The following is a 17,633-nucleotide window of genomic DNA, read 5'->3' as shown; positions in this document are numbered from 1 at the left end:
GTTTCCTGCACCCTGCATACAGACACAGCAGATTGCCAATGCAAAGCATTAACTGGAAAAGAGAATTTCACATCAACACGTGAAAACAGCCAAAGGGTTATGACTTCTCAGAAGTGTGAGAAGTCTGCCCACTGCTCCAAAAATAGGTGGGCACAAGGGATTTACTGCCAAGAGTTCTAGGAGAAGAGAACCAGCTTGAGAGGACAATGGTCCATCCATGAGGACAATCCCAAACCCGCTGCAGCCTCTGGGCTGGACTCGCCACCTTCTTGAAGTCAACTCTGCACTTTGTTACTCCAAACACAAAGTCTAGAGCTTTAAAATAATTTATTACTTTTTATTTTAAGTAGCAGCCATTTTCTGTATGCTGTAGAAGTACTGATTTTATGTATCTTTCAAAGTTTACATAAATTGTCTACAAAATCCAAGAATGTTTCTGCATAATTTTTACCTATCTGTTCCATAATTTAGAAGACCAAGGGTTGCTCATAATTATTGCAAGTAAAACAAGAAATGCCAGAAAAAGGCCTTTAGCAAGACATTGGGAATATGGTTCTCCTGAAAAAAAAAAAAAAAAAAAAAAGTGTAAGCATGTGAGAGCTAAATTTTAGTTTATACAACAACCCAAAGATACAGATAAAAGTGTATGCAAAAGCATTCTTTCAGGCAATTCCCCACATCTAATTATGTTTCAAAGAAATACGGCCTTTCATGTTTTGTGGCACCCCACATTGTTGATCATTTTACCTGTGTAAAAGCGTGTCAGTGGATAAAGGAGTTGTGGCCAGCACACCTCATTTTGATTGCAGTCAAACTCTGCATAAATCTTCTGATACCTGGAAAAAAGGAACTTTTTGGTCAATGTAATTCATGTTACATCTGCTGAACATAATGGGAGGTTATCGGTGTTTTTACCAAAACTACCTGGTCACTGGAGGGGGTGGTTGTGCTGGGACTTCAATGAACTGAACAGAAGCTGTGATGGGAAGAAAGCTGAGGGTGTTTCTGCAGCCAAGCCCACACTGGAACTGCCATAAGACTGTTGAGTAACTGTAACAAAAAGTGTAACTATTGCTTGAGGGCTGGAAATGGAAGTTTGGACCTAAACACAAGCAGGAAAGGACAAAACACACAGTATTTATGAAGAGGTTGATAATCCCTGGATTTTCAACTTCATATAAGGGGAGAACTTGCACAGTCTGGAAATGAGGTGAACAGAATCCCACTTTTTTTATAAGGATTGAATTGGTGGAGGAGGGGAAGTGTTTGCAGAGTGAAAAGTCCCTGTTCCAGGAGAGAATAAAGCACTTAGCTCAGCTCCCAAGAGCTCTGCAATGGGGCAAGCCAGAACACAGGACAATCATGTTGATTCCACCACGTGACTCCTGATGGGATGCCCTGTGTATGTGTGCTGCTGGCAGCATCATGTGTTTTATTTAATATTTCAGTGAAGTATAAAGATTATTTGCTTTTAATCATTAATTTTTTTCTTTAATTTTCATTTTAGAGGGAGAAAGACTAACCTGGTTGTGATCAAAGGAATTTGGGTTGCAAAGTGAAAGGCATGTAAAAAAAAAACAGCAATAAAACCTACCCTTTTTGTCTGTAAAATTAATTTGGGATATGTTAGGTAAACAAGGCTCAAAATGAAGCATTTATTTGTCAGATAGTCAGAGACACAACTCACTTTACCTGATTTGAACAGCAAGAATTTCCTGCTGGGGAATCCCCTGCACTGCTCCCACTTTAGCAAAGATTATACGAATATTTAGGTTTGCAGGAATATCTGGACAAAAACCTTTTAAGCCTCCAGTGCTCACATTAGAACTAAATGGATCAAGACCTGTGAAGGAGAATAGAGAGATTTAAATGTAAATATTATGGAAAACATTATATATTCCATAATTAGATTATTCTCATAGCTCAGTGAAATGCTGGTAACTGTCACACAGGAACACGTTAAAAAATGTTTCTCCGTATAAAAAAACACCTAAAGGACTAATTTATCAATGGATAAATACCAAGTAACATGTGTAAAATATTCAGTATCCACAGACATACTGAGTTATGTGCCAGTGTGTACACATATATGGATAGATGGATGCAGACACACATATCACTAGCTTTAGGTATTTGAAATTTGGATTTTTTTGACATGCTTTATTTACTGTATGGGCATATTTAGACTACAAAGAACAACACAAGCCTCACTTACGTATAATTTCCACCCAGTCATTTAGATCACTGTAACTGGAATTATCCCTCTTTCCAATGTGAGTAGCTTGTATTAATGCATTCAATTTCTCAGTCACATTTCCTCTGCAAAGTAAGAATGTAACATCACACAGAATGTAAATCTGTACTGTCTTACCACTCTGGGTTGCAATATTACTGTATCCTAAGGTTAGTTTCATGGGAAAGATGTTATCACACAACAAAAACAAACTTCAACTATTGAAGGGAAGAAATGGAAAAGTATTGCAGCCAACACAATCCTCATTTGAGTAAAGACTGAAACCATCATTATGATTTCCCATCAAAAACAGAAGTGAGACTATTAACCACAGAAAGCTGAAACACACACATTAATATTTTAAAAGAATGTACCAGTGCTGATGGGAGGAACTTGTAGACAGTCACATAATGATCAACAAGAGGGCTGAAGCAGGGATAAACAATTCAGCTTGTGGGGCTCACCTTAAAAGGCTGCAATCTTCATTAATATCAACTTCCAGAATGCACCCAGAGTATGAGTCTACTCCAAACAGAACTGGTCTGTCAGTTGTTGATGCACATAAACCTCTACCAGCTGTGAAATGAAAACATCGTACTTGAGCTTTCCTATTATCCACCTCTGGATCTCCAGCTTTCAATTTTGTGCAAAACATCAGACATTAGAATGCAAACTCAGCGTGGTAGAGTTCAAAAACAGATACAAATCACTCAATTTTCCAATAAAGCATTAAAGGTTTTCTCACTGACCTTTGAAAGTTTGTGAAAGAAAAGCAAAATCTGGCAGGGATTTTAAACTAAAATATGTTTTAAAAAATAAATAAACCAAACAAAGCTCCAAAACTTTAGCATTATCTGCAATTGAAGTTGCAACCTCACAAGCCAGTACCTGGCTGCCAAATGTCTAGGCTTCCAAGAGGATCAGAAGCATTCAGATTTGCAGCTTTCACTGGTTTTCCAACTTGATACCCTAAACACAGAAGGATAAATTATCAACACTGTAGAAGAAACCATAAGCATTAGCATTGTTTTAAATGTCATCAATGAAGTAAATGACAAGACATTTCCATTGCAGTGGCAATGGCCTCACTTTAAATGATCAGTATCTATGCAACAAAAGCCTAAGAACCACTCACTGCTATTGGCAGTGTAGTAAGGCAGGAAGGTGAAGGCTGGCAACATAAAGAAGTACAAAAGAAATATAAAATGTAATCACTGACAAGAATATATACAGTACAAATATTTTTACTTTTAATAGGCAAAATGTAGTATTAATACCTGGATTCTCAAACAGTTCCTCTCCATTAGTACTGTTTAAACTTAGAAATTCGACTGTGAATCTCTGTGTCAGGATTTCTGGTGAAAGAAAAAAGTATCACTTTTAAATAAGTACATTAGCAAAATGTATGTTCTATGTAGGGCACAAACTTCTGTCTTTCATTAGTGATAGAAATTCAAACTGACACAAATTAATGGAAATCAGCCCCAAAATTTTCTTTCTAGAGTCTGAGGAAAATTATTTTTAAGAAGAATTAGTAAATAAGAGATTCTATCACAGAATTTCCATACAGAAGACAAAGAAATAAATCAAAAATCATAAAAGAAATTTCCTGATACCTCCATGACATAAGCTTCCAAAGAAGACAGTGACATTTACTTGCTCAATGTTCTTGTCTTTCCAAATGAATTTATAATGTTCTGCAAAAGTTACATTTTGACACAGAACCTCAGCAGCAAGTTTTTCTGGCAGAAGGAAAAAGAGAAAAGGTCATAATGAAAAGTATTCTAATTAGAAAGCTCTGCTACTGCAGCTGAGAAAGAACACATTAAAACTGTGGCAAAATTCTGGAAACTACAACATTCATATTTTTGAGAATTTATTTTACTGTTTCAGTGTGCAATGGTGCAGTCCCCCATGTATGCAAGGTAAGGATTTCCTGACCAACTGTGATGAACTGGAGTAAATTAAATACTTCTTGCTTTGCAGGAAGCCAGTTTAATTTTTCAGTGTTAGATAACATACAAAATTATTCCTAAGAATTGCAGCAGGTAAACATTTTAGACATCAAAATCCATTTCATATAAAATCCAGGTTAAGTAAGAAACATTAATAAAACGGAAGAGACCTACCACTTTCAGTGATGAATTTGCCCCTGTCAGTGATGGCTCTATAGACAACATTTTGTTGGATGAAGTCTGAGAATGAAAAATAAACAAAGACTTCTGTTTTCACATCCAAGGTGCAATCCTTGTTGTTATGAAAACTGAGTAGGAAATTATTTAGGAAATTAATTTTGGTAAAGACCCAGACTGTTTATGTATTTTGAAAGCAGAGCTAATTAACTGTGGGTCTTACAGAGGTAATATAGACTAACAAAATTAGACAATTATGGAGCATAAAATAAAATATGTTCATGTTGGTAATCACATTATCTCAAACTCCGGGATGACTCTTCATAAGTACAGGCTTTTATAATGCAGAAAGTAACCACTTCTCACTAACTCTAAAAAGCTGATGCTGCACCCTCCTGACGGATAAAGGGCTCTGCAACAGCCTGAAAATGAGTCACCAAGAACAGGTAAATGGGACACAAAGGCCCACCCTGTTATTTCTTACCTCCTAAATCTTGGGAAACAGTGGGACACTTGCTATAAGGTCATGAGAACCAGGAACAGAACATTCCCTAATGCTGATCTACAGCCGCCAGATAACAAAGATGTTACATTTAACAACTGTGCCAATGGCCCTCGGGTTTGTTCTGTTCCAGCAGCTGTGAGAAACAATGAAACACATTCCTGATTGGATTTGTGCAGCATACCTGCAGTGCCAGTGTTTATCCTCACATCATGGGGCAGGCCTTCCTTGTAAGACTCCAAATTGGTCAGGCACTTGACATCAAAGTTTTGGAGATAGGCCACAGGAGCATTCCCAACACACTGTCCAGCCATGGATTGCTGCAGGGGTCACAGAAACGAGGATTTTCTAGCCCCTTGCTTTTCATTTGAAGATTACTTGTTAGTAAAATGCCCCATATGTGCACTACAGCCACACATAACACTTTGACAAGCAAGCTATCTGATGTTATAAAAACACCTCAGCCTCTGGCAAAAGAGGTTAACATTTTAAAAGCACAGCTGTAAAAGTAGTTTCAATGTACACCATGACTTCGTCTTCATTTGTGAAAATAATTATAACCAACAAGTGTCTCCAAAATGCATTACCTTTTGCAGGGATGGAAAAGGGGATGAGGAAGGATAATGTTTACTTTCAATAGTAACTTTGTGATTTTGTTTTGGGCTTTTTGTTCGCTTGGTTGAGGGGTTTTTGTGACAAATACACCCCACCATTTCCCAACATCAAGTTGCTGAAATTGGACGCAAAGCCATAAGAAAAGTGATGCAGGGAGTTCCAAACCAACCAAGAGGAATCAAAAGCTCATAAGCACCAAGTGATTACCTGGGGAACAGTAAAATACTCATCTTCTTCTGTTATAATTGGATCTCCTTCTCTGTAACCAGTGAAAGGTTTCCCAGGAGACGTTTGTAGAGGGATCTTAAATGAAGACACTTTGGGTGTAGAACTGCAAACGAGTTTAAAAATTAAACTCTTTATCTCACACAAATAATTACAGGTTTGCTTTCATGCCCCCTGTTCTTATATACTACCAATGACATTTCTCCACTTGCATTTAAGGCTTACACCCTAAAACCCTAATTTCAAAGTAACTTTCATTATAAAGACAAGTTATATGTTTGGTTGCATAATGCATGTGATGAGAGTGTGATGAGAAAATAAATTTTCTTAAGACTTACGTAGAGCCATGATAAAAATAGCCAAGAAATGGTGTGTTGTCAAGAGAAGACTGTACACAAAGGAAGGGAAACCACTCAGGGGTATATTCCATTGACTGGGAAGAGCACAGCTGATCATAAGGTGGGTTTACATCCCCACCAAACACTCCAGTGAAACATGATCCATTGAATAATTGCTGCAAGTCTGGTGTACACTCCTGAAAGAGAAAACAATGGTCACTTTTTAGCAAAGTAATCACAATATTTACGGATATATAAAGCCAAGCTTACAGGTAAATCAAGTAACTTTGTATAGAGAACATATTTACTTTCAGAAATACTGGAATATCCAAACACCCCCCTTGGCCCATCTAGTCTGAAGCATTCAGTACCTCTCTCTCCCCACAGACAAGAGACTCTAGAAACTTTGAAAACACTTAATCCAAGTTTAATAAGAAATAAGTACCAGATCACAGCAACAGCGAACATCACAAGCTCCAGCTGTTAAGTTACAAGGACAAGAGCCCAAGGGCTTAAATGCTTGGTTTGGGATGATAGTTGCATTTTCTGTAACAGAAGTAGAAGAGAAAATCAGTTTAAGTGGACTGAAATTCAAATAAAAAGACCATGCACACTGCAGTTGATTCTGTGTAGAAACCTTTTTTTATATTTCATTGACTGCTCAGTATCTCTTATTGCTGCTCAAATACCGATTTTTCCATACAGAGAGGAAAAGAACAGCCAAAATTCCATTTCTTCTTTAGCACTTACCTGACACATTTCCTGCAAAGGAAGAGTTGGCAAATATTTCAGCTTGAATCAGGAGCTGTGCCAGCATCACTGAACCACGGCAGGCTAAAACCTGGAGTGTTTCCACCACGCACAGAGGTGAGGGGCAGCACTCGGTGGCATTGGGCAAACACAGCTCCAGAGTTCTGTTGAGGCTTACAGTCACCTTGGAAGTGTTCTGGAAAACACAAAATAAAGTTTGACAGCTCTGATAGCTTGTATTAAATTGCTCTTGTCTATACCATTCATCAGCTTCTGAGAGAGAAGCTGGAATGAAGTAGAGTAACAGAAAAATCAGTATTCTACATACCACACCAGGAGTTACATCCAAATTCCAATCTCCAGCTCTTTTACTTCCGCTGCAATTTGCAAGTTGCAATTTTCCTATAACAAAATAAAAATTTTAAAGGTCATTTAGAAATGACTGGGAAATGAGAAGTACATTTAAACTCTTCTTGCGCCCCTCAAGCCCAGCTCACACAGAAACAACTGAGAACTAAGGGTTAATCACAGGAATGTCTGAAATTCCTGTTTCTGTACCAATTAAGACACTAAATGACATGCATTACCATTTCTCTAGTAATTTTTGTGTCTAAAAATATTAACAATTCAAATGTATTTATTTACATGGGGAAAGGGGATTGAACTATATATTGTTCTTACCTGTCTCTGCATCTCTAGGACTTAAAATTATAGAAAAATTAACTCCTGAAGAATTGCCAAGAAAAATTGAATTGACTCTGGGCCCTGACATATGAATAAACGAAGGCTGAAAGACTGAAAAAAAAAAAAAAGGATAAAGAAATAAGTTGACTGAAAGAGGTAACATCTGTAAGACATATAGATCTTGTACTTGGGCTATATTCTTACACTCTTAGACTTTAAATTGTCACAAACAGAAGAAAATGATCATGTAATGCCTAGTACAGGGCTGTATTTCCATTCTTGCCAAGTGTTGGAAGAGTGGGTGCAGCTTTCTATGCCACATGTTTACATGTGTGAAGATGCCCAGTAAACAGGCAGTAAAATAACATTACAGCACTTACAGCCCACGCAGATACTACACAGCTCAGCAACACCATATTTAGCATTTCTTACTGACTTCAGCTTGCACTTTTTAATTTCTTGGGGCCATGAATTGTGTGGGGGATGTCCTGCCACCTGTGATCCAGGAGCTGTGGGCTCCTGAGTTCTGCATGTGGACGCAGTGCCAAGTTCAGGGTTTGGAGCTGGGCGTTTCACTGGATTTTTCTTTCTACCCTTTGCCAAGGTTGAAAGGTCCGATATAAAACTGCTTCACCCTCCCGCTCTGTGCTGAGCAGCGGCAGAAGCTCCACGGCGGCACGTTCGGGTTTGGGAGGGGAGCCCAAGACCGTCCCCTGGGGAACCCTCAGGGTCCGCGCCGCTCCCCTCACGCTCCCTCACAAATCCCGCCGCGGGCCGACCGCCATCCCCACACCCCGCCCGTCCCTCACGCCCCCCGGAGGTCGCCATTCACTGCGGCCGCTCACGCCCTGACCCACCGGTGTCCCCGGCCAGCTGCCCGGGGCAGGGAGCCGCCCGCAAGAGCAGCAGCAGCAGCGCCCCGATGCCGGCAGGCCCCATAGCGCTACGGCGGCCGCCCGGCCGCCATCTTGCAGCGCCGGCGCGGCGCCATGGCAACGCGGAGGGCGGGAACGCGGCGCCTCACGGGGAGGCGGGAACGCGGCGCCTCACGGGAACCGGACAGCGACGGGGGCGCCGAGGCAGCTCCAAATTCCAGGCCTGTCACAAATTAACAGAGCTAACAACGCTAACAAGCTATAATGTGTGAGAAAATAAATAAATAAATAAATAAATAAATAAAGTTTAGGGCTCTCGGACCTGAAGGAGGGAGTCAGTATGGTTTGGGAAGAGGGAGGTAGTATTGATTATGAATTTATGGACCACTAGGATATCTTCCCATTTAAGGAAGAAATTAGTAAAACCAGCTCAGTAATTGTGCTGAAACAGATCTAAGCAGGTAAAAGGTAATTCTGGTAGGAGACCAGTGACCCAAGAAACCCTCAAACCCAAAATAAGAGAGAAACTGAGCATGTGGACTAATGAGAATGAGAAGCGAGAGAGAGAAACATTAACCAATATGCATTAGAGTACTAATTAATAAGAGAACAATGTAACTTGTAGCAAATAAACACGAATCCTTTTGTTTGCTAGTATTACTCAAACTCCAGGAAAATCATGTAGCTCACCCTTAAGTATCAAAGCAATATCTGACCACATTTGAAAAAGAGACAGTCTTTATTACAAAAGTTTTATACAATGTAAATTATAAATACAGCTTTCAAACAAAATGGCTTTTGTCAATGAAAAAAAGCTTGCCTTGTTAGGTTGGCAAGCCCAGAAATAACTGGCACTGCAGCTGTTACAGTGACAAAACCTGATGTGAATATCAACATCTGACAAATTCCTGTAAACACACTGGGAAGGAAAAAATAACTCGTTTTCTATGTGGAAAAAAAAATTCCTCTCTATTCCTTTCAGGAAAAAGGTTAAACTACCAAATTATATAGTTATCTTTAGAAGGAGATACTGTTTGTTTCTTTAAATGAAAGCCACATTCAGAAGTACACAGCAGACCTTCCTGCCATAAAAGACACCAATCCAAAAGTCTTTGTTCTTGTCACATGTCAGTTGGAAACCCACATACTAAAAATAAGAAGCGTGCCTGTTATCAGATTACAACTACATTTCTTGTTTTCCAGTTTCAAAATAAAACCTTGAAGACTAACCAGCTAGTCTGCATTTATTGATGCTATTTTAAACTAAGGGAGGCCTTTTCATCCACAAATGAAGAGATATCAAATTGAAAAAGAAATACCGCAAGGACAGTACAGTCACAGGAATACGAATACATGTGAGTGCACATGCAGGGCAATTAGCACCTTTTTTTTTTTTCCCAAGTGGCTCACAAACCATCTTGAAAATGATGGCTCATACTGCTAGTAAGAAGCTGAAGTCCTGAACAACACTGTGCTATAATTCTGATCCTACACTAGAAATGGTAATTCCTAACTTTACACCGACATATAGAAAGAATTGAAGCTTTCTTGACTTTGAAAATAACTCAGAGGTGTGAAACTTGGCAGTGGACAGAATACCCTCAAATTCACAGGCTGTGCATCTTTACCAGGATGCAACTTCTGGTTCCTCTAACAGTGAAGAATTAGTATTTAAAACAGCATAGATTACATAGTAATACAGTGATTTGTTACTTAACAGGCCGCATAGAAGACATACATTTTAAATATTTATCCCCTAAGAAACAAGTAATAGCACTGCATACAGCTCTCTTTCATATCCAATAAAAAGTGCCATCAGTTTCTCAAGTAGGTTCCATTTCATGGCATTCCTGGAGGAGGTAAAGATGTATTTACATAATGTTGCTATGCAGCTACCTTTAATTTCTTCTTCTTTGCTTTCATGACAGGTGGCAATGATATTTTGAAAGCAGTCCTGGAAAAAAAATATGGAAAAGCAACTGTCAGATACACTGAACATATTCGCACACCCACCCTTGAACTACAAAGAATAAACACTTACTCGCAGGTACTGCAGATAGGACTGAAGTTGCAGAATACTGAAAAATCAAAGAATTTGCTTTCACAAAAACAGGTCATTGGAATATAAGAAATCAGTTTGTTAAACATTTATAAACTTACTTGACAAGCACACAGAGCACACATAGCCAATTTCAATGAGGTTCCTATGACAGAAGCAGGCAGCTCTGTAGTCAACATGAACAGGAGGTGGAAGGACAAGCTGTGATCTCTGCTCTTGATCAGGGAGAAAAACCCACTGCATGGATAGAGAGAAGTATTTTGTGAATTGGGTTGGTATTCCTGTATTATCAGGTCGGTGAAGTGAATATTTCACATATGACACACTGAAGTGTTTTTTAAGTGACTTACCAACAAATACTGCAGAAGGGATGGCATGTGGGGCACTTTCAAATATATACCACCTGTAATATCACAGGCCTGGAAAGTAGAAACCATGATCAGATTGTTGTTTGATTACATTAACAGGGCACTTAAAATATCCATGTACTGCAAAAGGCCTGCAGGTCGAACTGTCAGATCCACTGAACATATTTCCACACTCACTCTTGATTAAAGGAAAGAGCTGAAGAACGTCTTGAACTGTCTAACATCAAGTATTTATGAGTTAATATAAATGGTAAATAACAACAGCAAGTCTGTACCTGTTGCAGAAGACCTGAATCAGAGTCCAAGACACAGGCATCAATCAAAATACTCTGCAAGAGATGACATGCATGAAAAATAAATTTAGCCAAAACCCACACAGCCCTGTCAGTGTCACTGTCATGACTTGTTTCCATGATAAATGCCCTATAAATTATGTAATCATAAGAGAAATTAACATTTGTGTTATTTACACAAAAATAAAAGGTAATATAAATAGAAAAAAGGCCAGCTTCACCTGTTTCTGTGCTGCAAAGATCACATTCATGAAATTCATGTATTGCAATGCGCTGTCTTCTGCAGCTTTTATGACCTAAATACAAATTCAAACTTGTTAACCTACATATATCACTGGATTTCAAGACTAAAAGAAAATAGTGACAACAAAAGTTCTTACCAGAATCCTTGATTTAATTTCTTGATTGACTAAGTATTAAAAAGAAAAAGAAATGCATCAGAACCTTGTTTGTATCATGTTTAATTCTGTAGCATATGACACCTCAGAATATACTGGATGTTAGATCTAACAGGTCAGATAAAGTATCTATATGAAACTATTTCCAGTCCCAGTGACAATTATCTATGGAGTAATTCCTCTCAACCTCCAGTTATTCCACAGAAATTCCAATTTATTTCCTCACAACAGAAAATCTCCATAAGGATGTGGACTATTGATCAAGTCCTTTAACTTTTTTAACGTAGGCAACCTCAAAAGATCAAAATAAATCACCTATCAGTGCCAATTTTGGAAAGGGGGGTGTGTCCAAACATGTATATTTGCATGTGCAAGTGTATTTATACCTGTTATTTAGGTTAAAATAAACCTTTCAGTATTGAAAACAGGAAAAGAGGTGGTACCTTTTAGGTCTTTGCCCATCTTGTTGATGTCTACATTAGCTGGCATTAAGGAATCTACATTCCATTAGTGGAAATAACTCCATGATCCACACCACACATTCACCACCTCGGCCAATACACATTTTGATAACACAAGCCACAATTATCAGGCAAATGGTTCAGTTTTAAGTATTATAACAAAACAAGAAAACTAGAAGTTAGTACTATAAGAAACAGTCTTAAGAACACATAAAGGCTTTGAAGATTCTGTAACCAAAAGGATACAACAAAGTGCTTTAGCAAGTGATCCTGCTAACAGGGTTTCTGTTTGCTGGCCCTTCATGTCAGCTGCAATACAAGAAAAAGTGCAAAAGTTGCTTTTATATACAAAAACAGCTACTGGACCTAACAATACAAAATACTATACATTTTTCTCTTTGGCCAATAATACTAAGGCAGAGGCCTGAAGTGTCAAGCCTAACAAACTCATCTACTTTAAGCATATTAAAATTCATACGATGAAAACAGAGGACATTTCTGCAACTCCTTGACAGTCCAAGTGTTTTCCAATTCTGCAAGCCTAGAATTTTCTTCTGCTTACTCTTTGTCATGAGGTCTTTAATCTCTTCTGCAATTGCATCATTTATTGCTGTTAATAATTCATATTTTCCATCCTTGCTGCCGGAGCAGTTAGATTCCATGGAAGGGCCTCCCTCTCCGAAGGGATCTGCAGCAGCCCAACGCTTCCCAGGGTACAGGAAACGGCTGAAACAGAGGGAAAGCAAAGTATTCATGTAAGAAAAAATGCTATAAATTAATCAGCTGCAGATAACAATATTCTGAAGTTTAATTTAAAATCCTTCTAATACGTTAGGCATTAATGAGGCTTTGTAAGTTAGGTGACCTTCAACTTAAACTGGAGTAAAACCCACATTCAGCTCCCTCCTTTTGAGACATCTCTTAAGAGATCTGGTGAAATTCTTTGGCTGCACGTGAGGGTAGATCCTGAGATACACAAACATCTGGAGGTAAAAATATTCCCTAAACAAAGAACTTCTTCAATTTGCATTGTTCCACTCCACACATATTTACCGTGTTTATATTTACCATATTTATTCTCTCTCTGTGTATTTTTAAGTCTATTTATAAAGCCCCCCTTCTAAGTCCTTTTGTTGCTTTGTAAGTCATTAAGATTCTTTCCTACTTCATTTCAGCTAATTTCTTTTTTTAAGACAATGATATATTACACAGTTTTAACTTGGTTTCTTGCCATCAAACAAAAAAATCAGGAGACAGACAGAGGAAACTGGAAACCTTTAGAAGCAGCTCTACCTTTCCTGAGTGTGACTTGCTATTACAGCGAGTTTGTTGGTGCGATTCATGAGCAGGTGAGAGTTTCCCAGCACCATCACTGCATCGATGCATTTCGACAGGGTGAACTGCTGGAAAAAAGAACAGAGCAGATGTAGCACAATAACATTTACAGAGAAGCAATTCAGAAGGAATCTGTGAAATTACTGCAGTTTAAAAAACCTAAATTTGAAGATGCAGAAAGAGCTTTTGCTGTTGAAAAAGCTCTAAAGAACACAGAACGCTGCATAGGTATTTCAAAAGGTATTACGATACCCGTTATACCTGCTTTAGCAGACAACATTAGCACAGTTCAGAAATCAAAGAAAATTATAGTTTCCCCCAGAAACGGCCACCAGCAGTGCCAGCGCCCAAAGGCCGTACCTCAGCCTCTCCCAAGGCCCTCTTCCCCCACCAGATCGGGTTGGTGTCGAGGACGATGATCAGCAGGCTCAGCTCATCATCTGCAAAGGGAGCGCACAGCGGCGTCACTGCGGGCCCCGAGCGGAGCGGTGAAGCCCCGGGGCCCCCCGAGGCACCCCCAAACCCCCCGGGAGCTCGGGCAGACCCCGCCGGGGCCCCGCGGCCGCGCTCACCCGCGCTCACCCGCGCTCACCCGCGCTCATCGCGCCGCCCCGGCCGCAGCGGCCGCGGCGCCCGCGGATGACGCCCGGCCCGGCGCTCCTCATCCGGGCACGCCCCGGGCCGGCCCTGCCACGCCCCGGCGCGGCGGAGCGGCGATGAGCACGGACGGTAACGGGGGCGGCAATGGGTAACGGGGGCGCGGGGTAGCCCCGGGAGGCACCGGACTAGGCTGGGCCTGACGCTCCCCGTTGCCTTTCAGATCTGATCGAGACGTTCAGGGCGCAGCTGAGGGATGACCCCGATGTCGCCTCGGCCGTGGCCGCCATCCGCGCGCTGCTGGGGTTCCTCAGGCAGGACCGAGGTGCGCTCGGGTGTCCCCGGCGGGGCGCGGGCCCCGCTGAGCCGCGGCTGTCCCCGGGGCGAGGCTCTGACCACGCGTGTCTGCCTCTCCCCAGGAGAGACCATCCAGGGCCTGCGGAACAGCCTGCGGGACGCCATCGACACCCTGTCGCGGGTGGACTCCTCGGTGGCCGTGTCCTCCGGCGGGGAGCTCTTCCTGCGCTTCATCAGCCTCACCTCGCTGGAGTACTCGGTAAGGGCTGCCCGCGCTGCCCCCGCTGCTGCGGGAGCCCGCAGCCGCTCACGGGCATCCCGCTCTTTGCCAGGACTACTCCAAGTGCAAAGAAATCATGATCGAGCGCGGGGAGATCTTCCTCACCAAAGTCTCTCTCTCGAGGAATAAAATCGCCAAGCTGTGTCACCCTTTCATCAGAGACGGTGCTGTGAGTAGGCCGGGGCAGCGTCGCTCCTGTTCGGTTTTGCTGTTGCTGGCAGTGAGGGAGGAACAGGAGGGGACAGGAGTCTGATGGGGACTTCTGCACAACAAGCCATGACAAAAGTCAAGGTTTCCCCAGGCTCAGCAAATGTAATGCGTGAATTTATTTTTGTCCTGGCAGAGAATACTGACACACGCCTACTCCAGGGTGGTCCTCAGGGTGTTGGAAGCAGCTGTGGAGTCCAAAAAGCGATTCAGTGTTTTTGTTACTGAATCACAGCCAGATGAAGCAGGGCAAGTATTCATTAATTGGGTTTTATCTTGGTTAATAGGGTAAGTTACAGCTACCATCCAACTTGTCCTGCCCTAAGAAAAGCTGCTAGGCTTGGTCGGAGCATGATAAACAGCAAGTATCACTCATATCACATTATTCTGGACAAGTGAAAAGAATATCTAAAAAATATTGGTAATTAACTTTCCATACTCAATATCCTAATTAGCGTTATCTAGGTTTTCCGCAAAGGTTCACAACTTTTGGTCAGTGCCAGGCAACCTACTTTTCCCTTGGGAGATGGGAGACTTTTCCCTTGGGAGATGGGAGACAACTGCTTTATAATTATCTCTTTAAGAAGTAGGCTAAAATAATCAGTATTATGCTAATTATAGCAAAGTAAAATATACAGCTAAAAATGTCACTTAAAGATGCCAAATAATTCCTTCAGAGCAGATATTGTTGTATAAGTGAAGGAGTAAACCCTACACTGGGTATTACATGTCACTAACAACACAGAACAATTCCTTCAATTTCTATATAATAACTCATTTTCTGTTCTACCAGAAGGGGAATGGGGGCAGTGATAGGCTTCAGTCTTTCAGACAGTATTTTCATATTATTGTCTTTAAAAAATTAATTTTTAAGGTCCAAACATTTTCTTTAATAGGCAAAAAATGGCAAAAGCCCTAAGGAAGCTGAACATTCCCGTGACTGTGATTCTGGATGCTGCAGTTGGGTAAGTCAGGTTATAAATATTTTTCATCACAATTTCATTTTGACAGTAAGACAGAATAAACTCACATGTGAGCAGCTTGTTCAAACCCCAGGGATATTACTTAGTTTGTGAGAGTCATCCAACAGGCCAAACGAGTTACAGCTTTAGGTGCACAATTACAGTGTGTCAGCTACAACACAAGCATTTGATTTTGCATGTTGGAATGAAAGAAGGAACCAGACCTAAGAACTTGTATAGATCTGTAAAACAGAACTGAGGTGCTAAACAAAGAAGCCACTTTTTTTTTTCCTAATTTGCAAAAGTGTTATAATTTTTTGCTTTCTTAAGGTATTTGCTAAATTACCACTGCTTAGTACAAGTCCAATACATGAGAAAAAAAAACTACAATAAATCTGAACATTCTTAGAGTTCAGCTTCTTCCAGCATTTACAGAGTTGCCAGGGTCAGCTATGGCTGGGGAAGAAAAGGCTGCTTAATATTCCTGCAGGGAAGCAGATGAAATCTCACTCCAAGGATGTGCAGCAGCATGTGGAATTATAAGAGGTAGATGGAACTAGTGCAGAAAATGGAAAGATTGTTTGAATTACTCATTTCTGTTCTGTTCAGCAAGTCATTTATCCTATTACCCAATAATGCTTGGATTTTTTGTCCCCTTTTAACAGCTACATTATGGAAAAAGTGGACCTGGTGTTAGTTGGTGCTGAAGGTGTAGTTGAAAGTGGAGGCATTATCAACAAGGTAATTGTGAGTTTCTCACATCATTCTGTAACCTCTGGACTTTTGGTTTCTCTGAAGCATTTGAAGCTTTCTGAGAAGTCTCTTCCATTTGGATTTTATCCAGTAAATGTCTGTTAATTGTTGGAAGCTGGGCAATATTGTCAGGCAAGCACTGAGTCTGCAATGTTCTTTTCCATCTGTCTCCACAGATTGGCACCAATCAAATTGCTGTATGTGCCAAAGCACAGAATAAGCCATTTTATGTGGTAGCAGAAAGTTTCAAGTTTGTCAGACTCTTCCCTCTCAATCAGCAGGACGTTCCTGATAGGTTTAAGGTAAGAGAAACTCAACTTCCATCTTACCCAGCTAAGGTGCACACTGGTGTGTCTGTGAAAAATTGTCTTCTAAGCATCTCTGATTATCTGGATCTCTCTGCTGTGGTACATTTTGGGGTTGCTCCATGGTACAGTGAGGCACCAAACAGCCATAATTTGTCCTGATACTGATAATCTGTTCCTAAAGCAGTTCCTTTAGGCCACAGGAGCAGCTGAGGGTATGAAACAGTTAAACCAACAAACTCCAGAATTACAAATTGTACTTTTTACATGAGATGAAAGAGCTAAGACCAAGGTGGCACCAGTCTGTGCACTTGACTTCCTTCAGTTTTACCACAAACACCTGCTTGAGACTGTAGCGCTGCTCTTGCCCAAAAGAGGATTTAACTTGCAGTTGTGTAGTAACAAATGGTCTGTTTCCTCCTAGTACAAAGCAGACACTCTGAAAACGGGTCAGAACCTAACAGAGGAGCACCCCTGGATTGACTACACCTCCCCTTCACTGATCACACTGCTGTTCACAGACCTGGGTGTGCTGACTCCTTCAGCTGTCAGTGATGAACTCATTAAACTCTACCTGTAACTCAGAGACTCCTGCACAGGATGTGTCATCAGGGCTCTAAGAACTTGGAGGATGATACATGAACATGGCAAGGAAAAGCCATTAGAAGGATTAACATAATTATGGACCACTATTGAAAAAATTCCCAAAGTTACAACAGCTTTTAGAGGCCACAACTAAATTATTTTAAAGAGGGATGGAGTTATTTTGATACTGTAAAATAAAATCCCTTATGGTGTATCCAGAATCATTCTTAGGTGTGCTGTTACTGATCTGTGGTACGTACTTGAAAAAAACAAAATTACAACATGCACAAGGCTGCTGATGGAAACCTGCAGCTCCTGCCACACCAGAGTGGTGCTTTTAGCTTTGTTCTCAACACTTGCAGGCTCTGTGTCTTTAGGG

At 40.7% G+C, this 17,633-nt stretch overlaps 3 protein-coding genes across 6 annotated transcripts; 1 reads left to right on the top strand and 2 right to left on the bottom strand.

Annotated features, from left to right (window-relative positions):
- Positions 1–310: 310 nt before the first annotated feature.
- On the bottom strand, positions 311–8,502 carry TCTN2 (tectonic family member 2). Its single transcript, XM_012577956.5, has 18 exons — positions 8,337–8,502; positions 7,477–7,590; positions 7,124–7,197; positions 6,796–6,991; positions 6,491–6,591; positions 6,046–6,242; positions 5,690–5,813; positions 5,052–5,187; positions 4,363–4,428; positions 3,850–3,975; positions 3,511–3,588; positions 3,122–3,202; positions 2,698–2,809; positions 2,216–2,319; positions 1,693–1,843; positions 925–1,050; positions 748–836; positions 311–558 (listed from the first exon to the last, which is right to left on the bottom strand). Exons 1-18 carry the CDS (start codon positions 8,416–8,418, stop codon positions 452–454), a joined length of 2,064 nt encoding a protein of 687 aa, XP_012433410.5. The 5' UTR covers positions 8,419–8,502; the 3' UTR covers positions 311–451.
- Positions 8,503–9,074: 572 nt separating this feature from the next.
- GTF2H3 (general transcription factor IIH subunit 3) lies at positions 9,075–13,992 on the bottom strand. Of its 4 annotated transcripts, none has more exons than XM_072936011.1 (13): positions 13,861–13,992; positions 13,629–13,708; positions 13,227–13,336; positions 12,496–12,659; positions 12,180–12,242; positions 11,916–11,954; positions 11,455–11,483; positions 11,296–11,370; positions 11,057–11,110; positions 10,764–10,832; positions 10,515–10,650; positions 10,396–10,432; positions 9,075–10,308 (listed from the first exon to the last, which is right to left on the bottom strand). In XM_072936011.1, the coding sequence occupies exons 1-13, from the start codon at positions 13,931–13,933 to the stop codon at positions 10,239–10,241; spliced, it is 999 nt and encodes a 332-aa protein (XP_072792112.1). In that variant the 5' UTR covers positions 13,934–13,992; the 3' UTR covers positions 9,075–10,238. The 4 variants fall into 4 exon arrangements, with proteins under 4 accessions (XP_072792112.1, XP_072792114.1, XP_072792113.1 ...); XM_072936013.1 differs by having other exon boundaries at positions 11,916–11,945; XM_072936012.1 differs by having other exon boundaries at positions 13,227–13,333.
- On the top strand, positions 13,869–17,475 carry EIF2B1 (eukaryotic translation initiation factor 2B subunit alpha). Its single transcript, XM_002190086.6, has 9 exons — positions 13,869–13,997; positions 14,089–14,190; positions 14,285–14,421; positions 14,495–14,611; positions 14,786–14,898; positions 15,546–15,614; positions 16,277–16,352; positions 16,541–16,666; positions 17,094–17,475. Exons 1-9 carry the CDS (start codon positions 13,985–13,987, stop codon positions 17,247–17,249), a joined length of 909 nt encoding a protein of 302 aa, XP_002190122.5. The 5' UTR covers positions 13,869–13,984; the 3' UTR covers positions 17,250–17,475.
- Positions 17,476–17,633: the final 158 nt, after the last annotated feature.

The sequence above is a fragment of the Taeniopygia guttata genome, chromosome 15 (assembly GCF_048771995.1).
Source record: "Taeniopygia guttata chromosome 15, bTaeGut7.mat, whole genome shotgun sequence".
Taxonomy (NCBI): Eukaryota; Metazoa; Chordata; class Aves; order Passeriformes; family Estrildidae; genus Taeniopygia; species Taeniopygia guttata.
The sequence above is the reverse complement of the archived record's forward strand: the minus strand, read 5'-3'. Positions and strand labels throughout refer to the sequence as shown.

What these genes read in the sequence shown, in the direction of transcription:
- TCTN2 (XM_012577956.5), bottom strand. Translation starts at nt 8,418, where the DNA reads ATGGGGCCTGCCGGCATCGGGGCGCTGCTGCTGCTGCTCTTGCGGGCG. An exon ending in TGGAAGCTTATGTCATGGAG is followed by an intron (nt 3,589 to 3,849) that starts GTATCAGGAAAT and finishes TTCTTTCACCAG; the next exon opens with AAATCCTGACACAGAGATTC. An exon ending in GAAGATTGCAGCCTTTTAAG is followed by an intron (nt 2,320 to 2,697) that starts GTGAGCCCCACA and finishes CTTACTTTGCAG; the next exon opens with AGGAAATGTGACTGAGAAAT.
- GTF2H3 (XM_072936011.1), bottom strand. Translation starts at nt 13,933, where the DNA reads ATGAGGAGCGCCGGGCCGGGCGTCATCCGCGGGCGCCGCGGCCGCTGC. An exon ending in GGGCGGCGCGATGAGCGCGG is followed by an intron (nt 13,709 to 13,860) that starts GTGAGCGCGGGT and finishes CTCCCTTTGCAG; the next exon opens with ATGATGAGCTGAGCCTGCTG. An exon ending in GTGCTCTGTGTGCTTGTCAA is followed by an intron (nt 10,433 to 10,514) that starts GTAAGTTTATAA and finishes TTGATTTTTCAG; the next exon opens with TATTCTGCAACTTCAGTCCT.
- EIF2B1 (XM_002190086.6), top strand. An exon ending in GTTCCTCAGGCAGGACCGAG is followed by an intron (nt 14,191 to 14,284) that starts GTGCGCTCGGGT and finishes GCCTCTCCCCAG; the next exon opens with GAGAGACCATCCAGGGCCTG. An exon ending in ATTCTGGATGCTGCAGTTGG is followed by an intron (nt 15,615 to 16,276) that starts GTAAGTCAGGTT and finishes CCCTTTTAACAG; the next exon opens with CTACATTATGGAAAAAGTGG.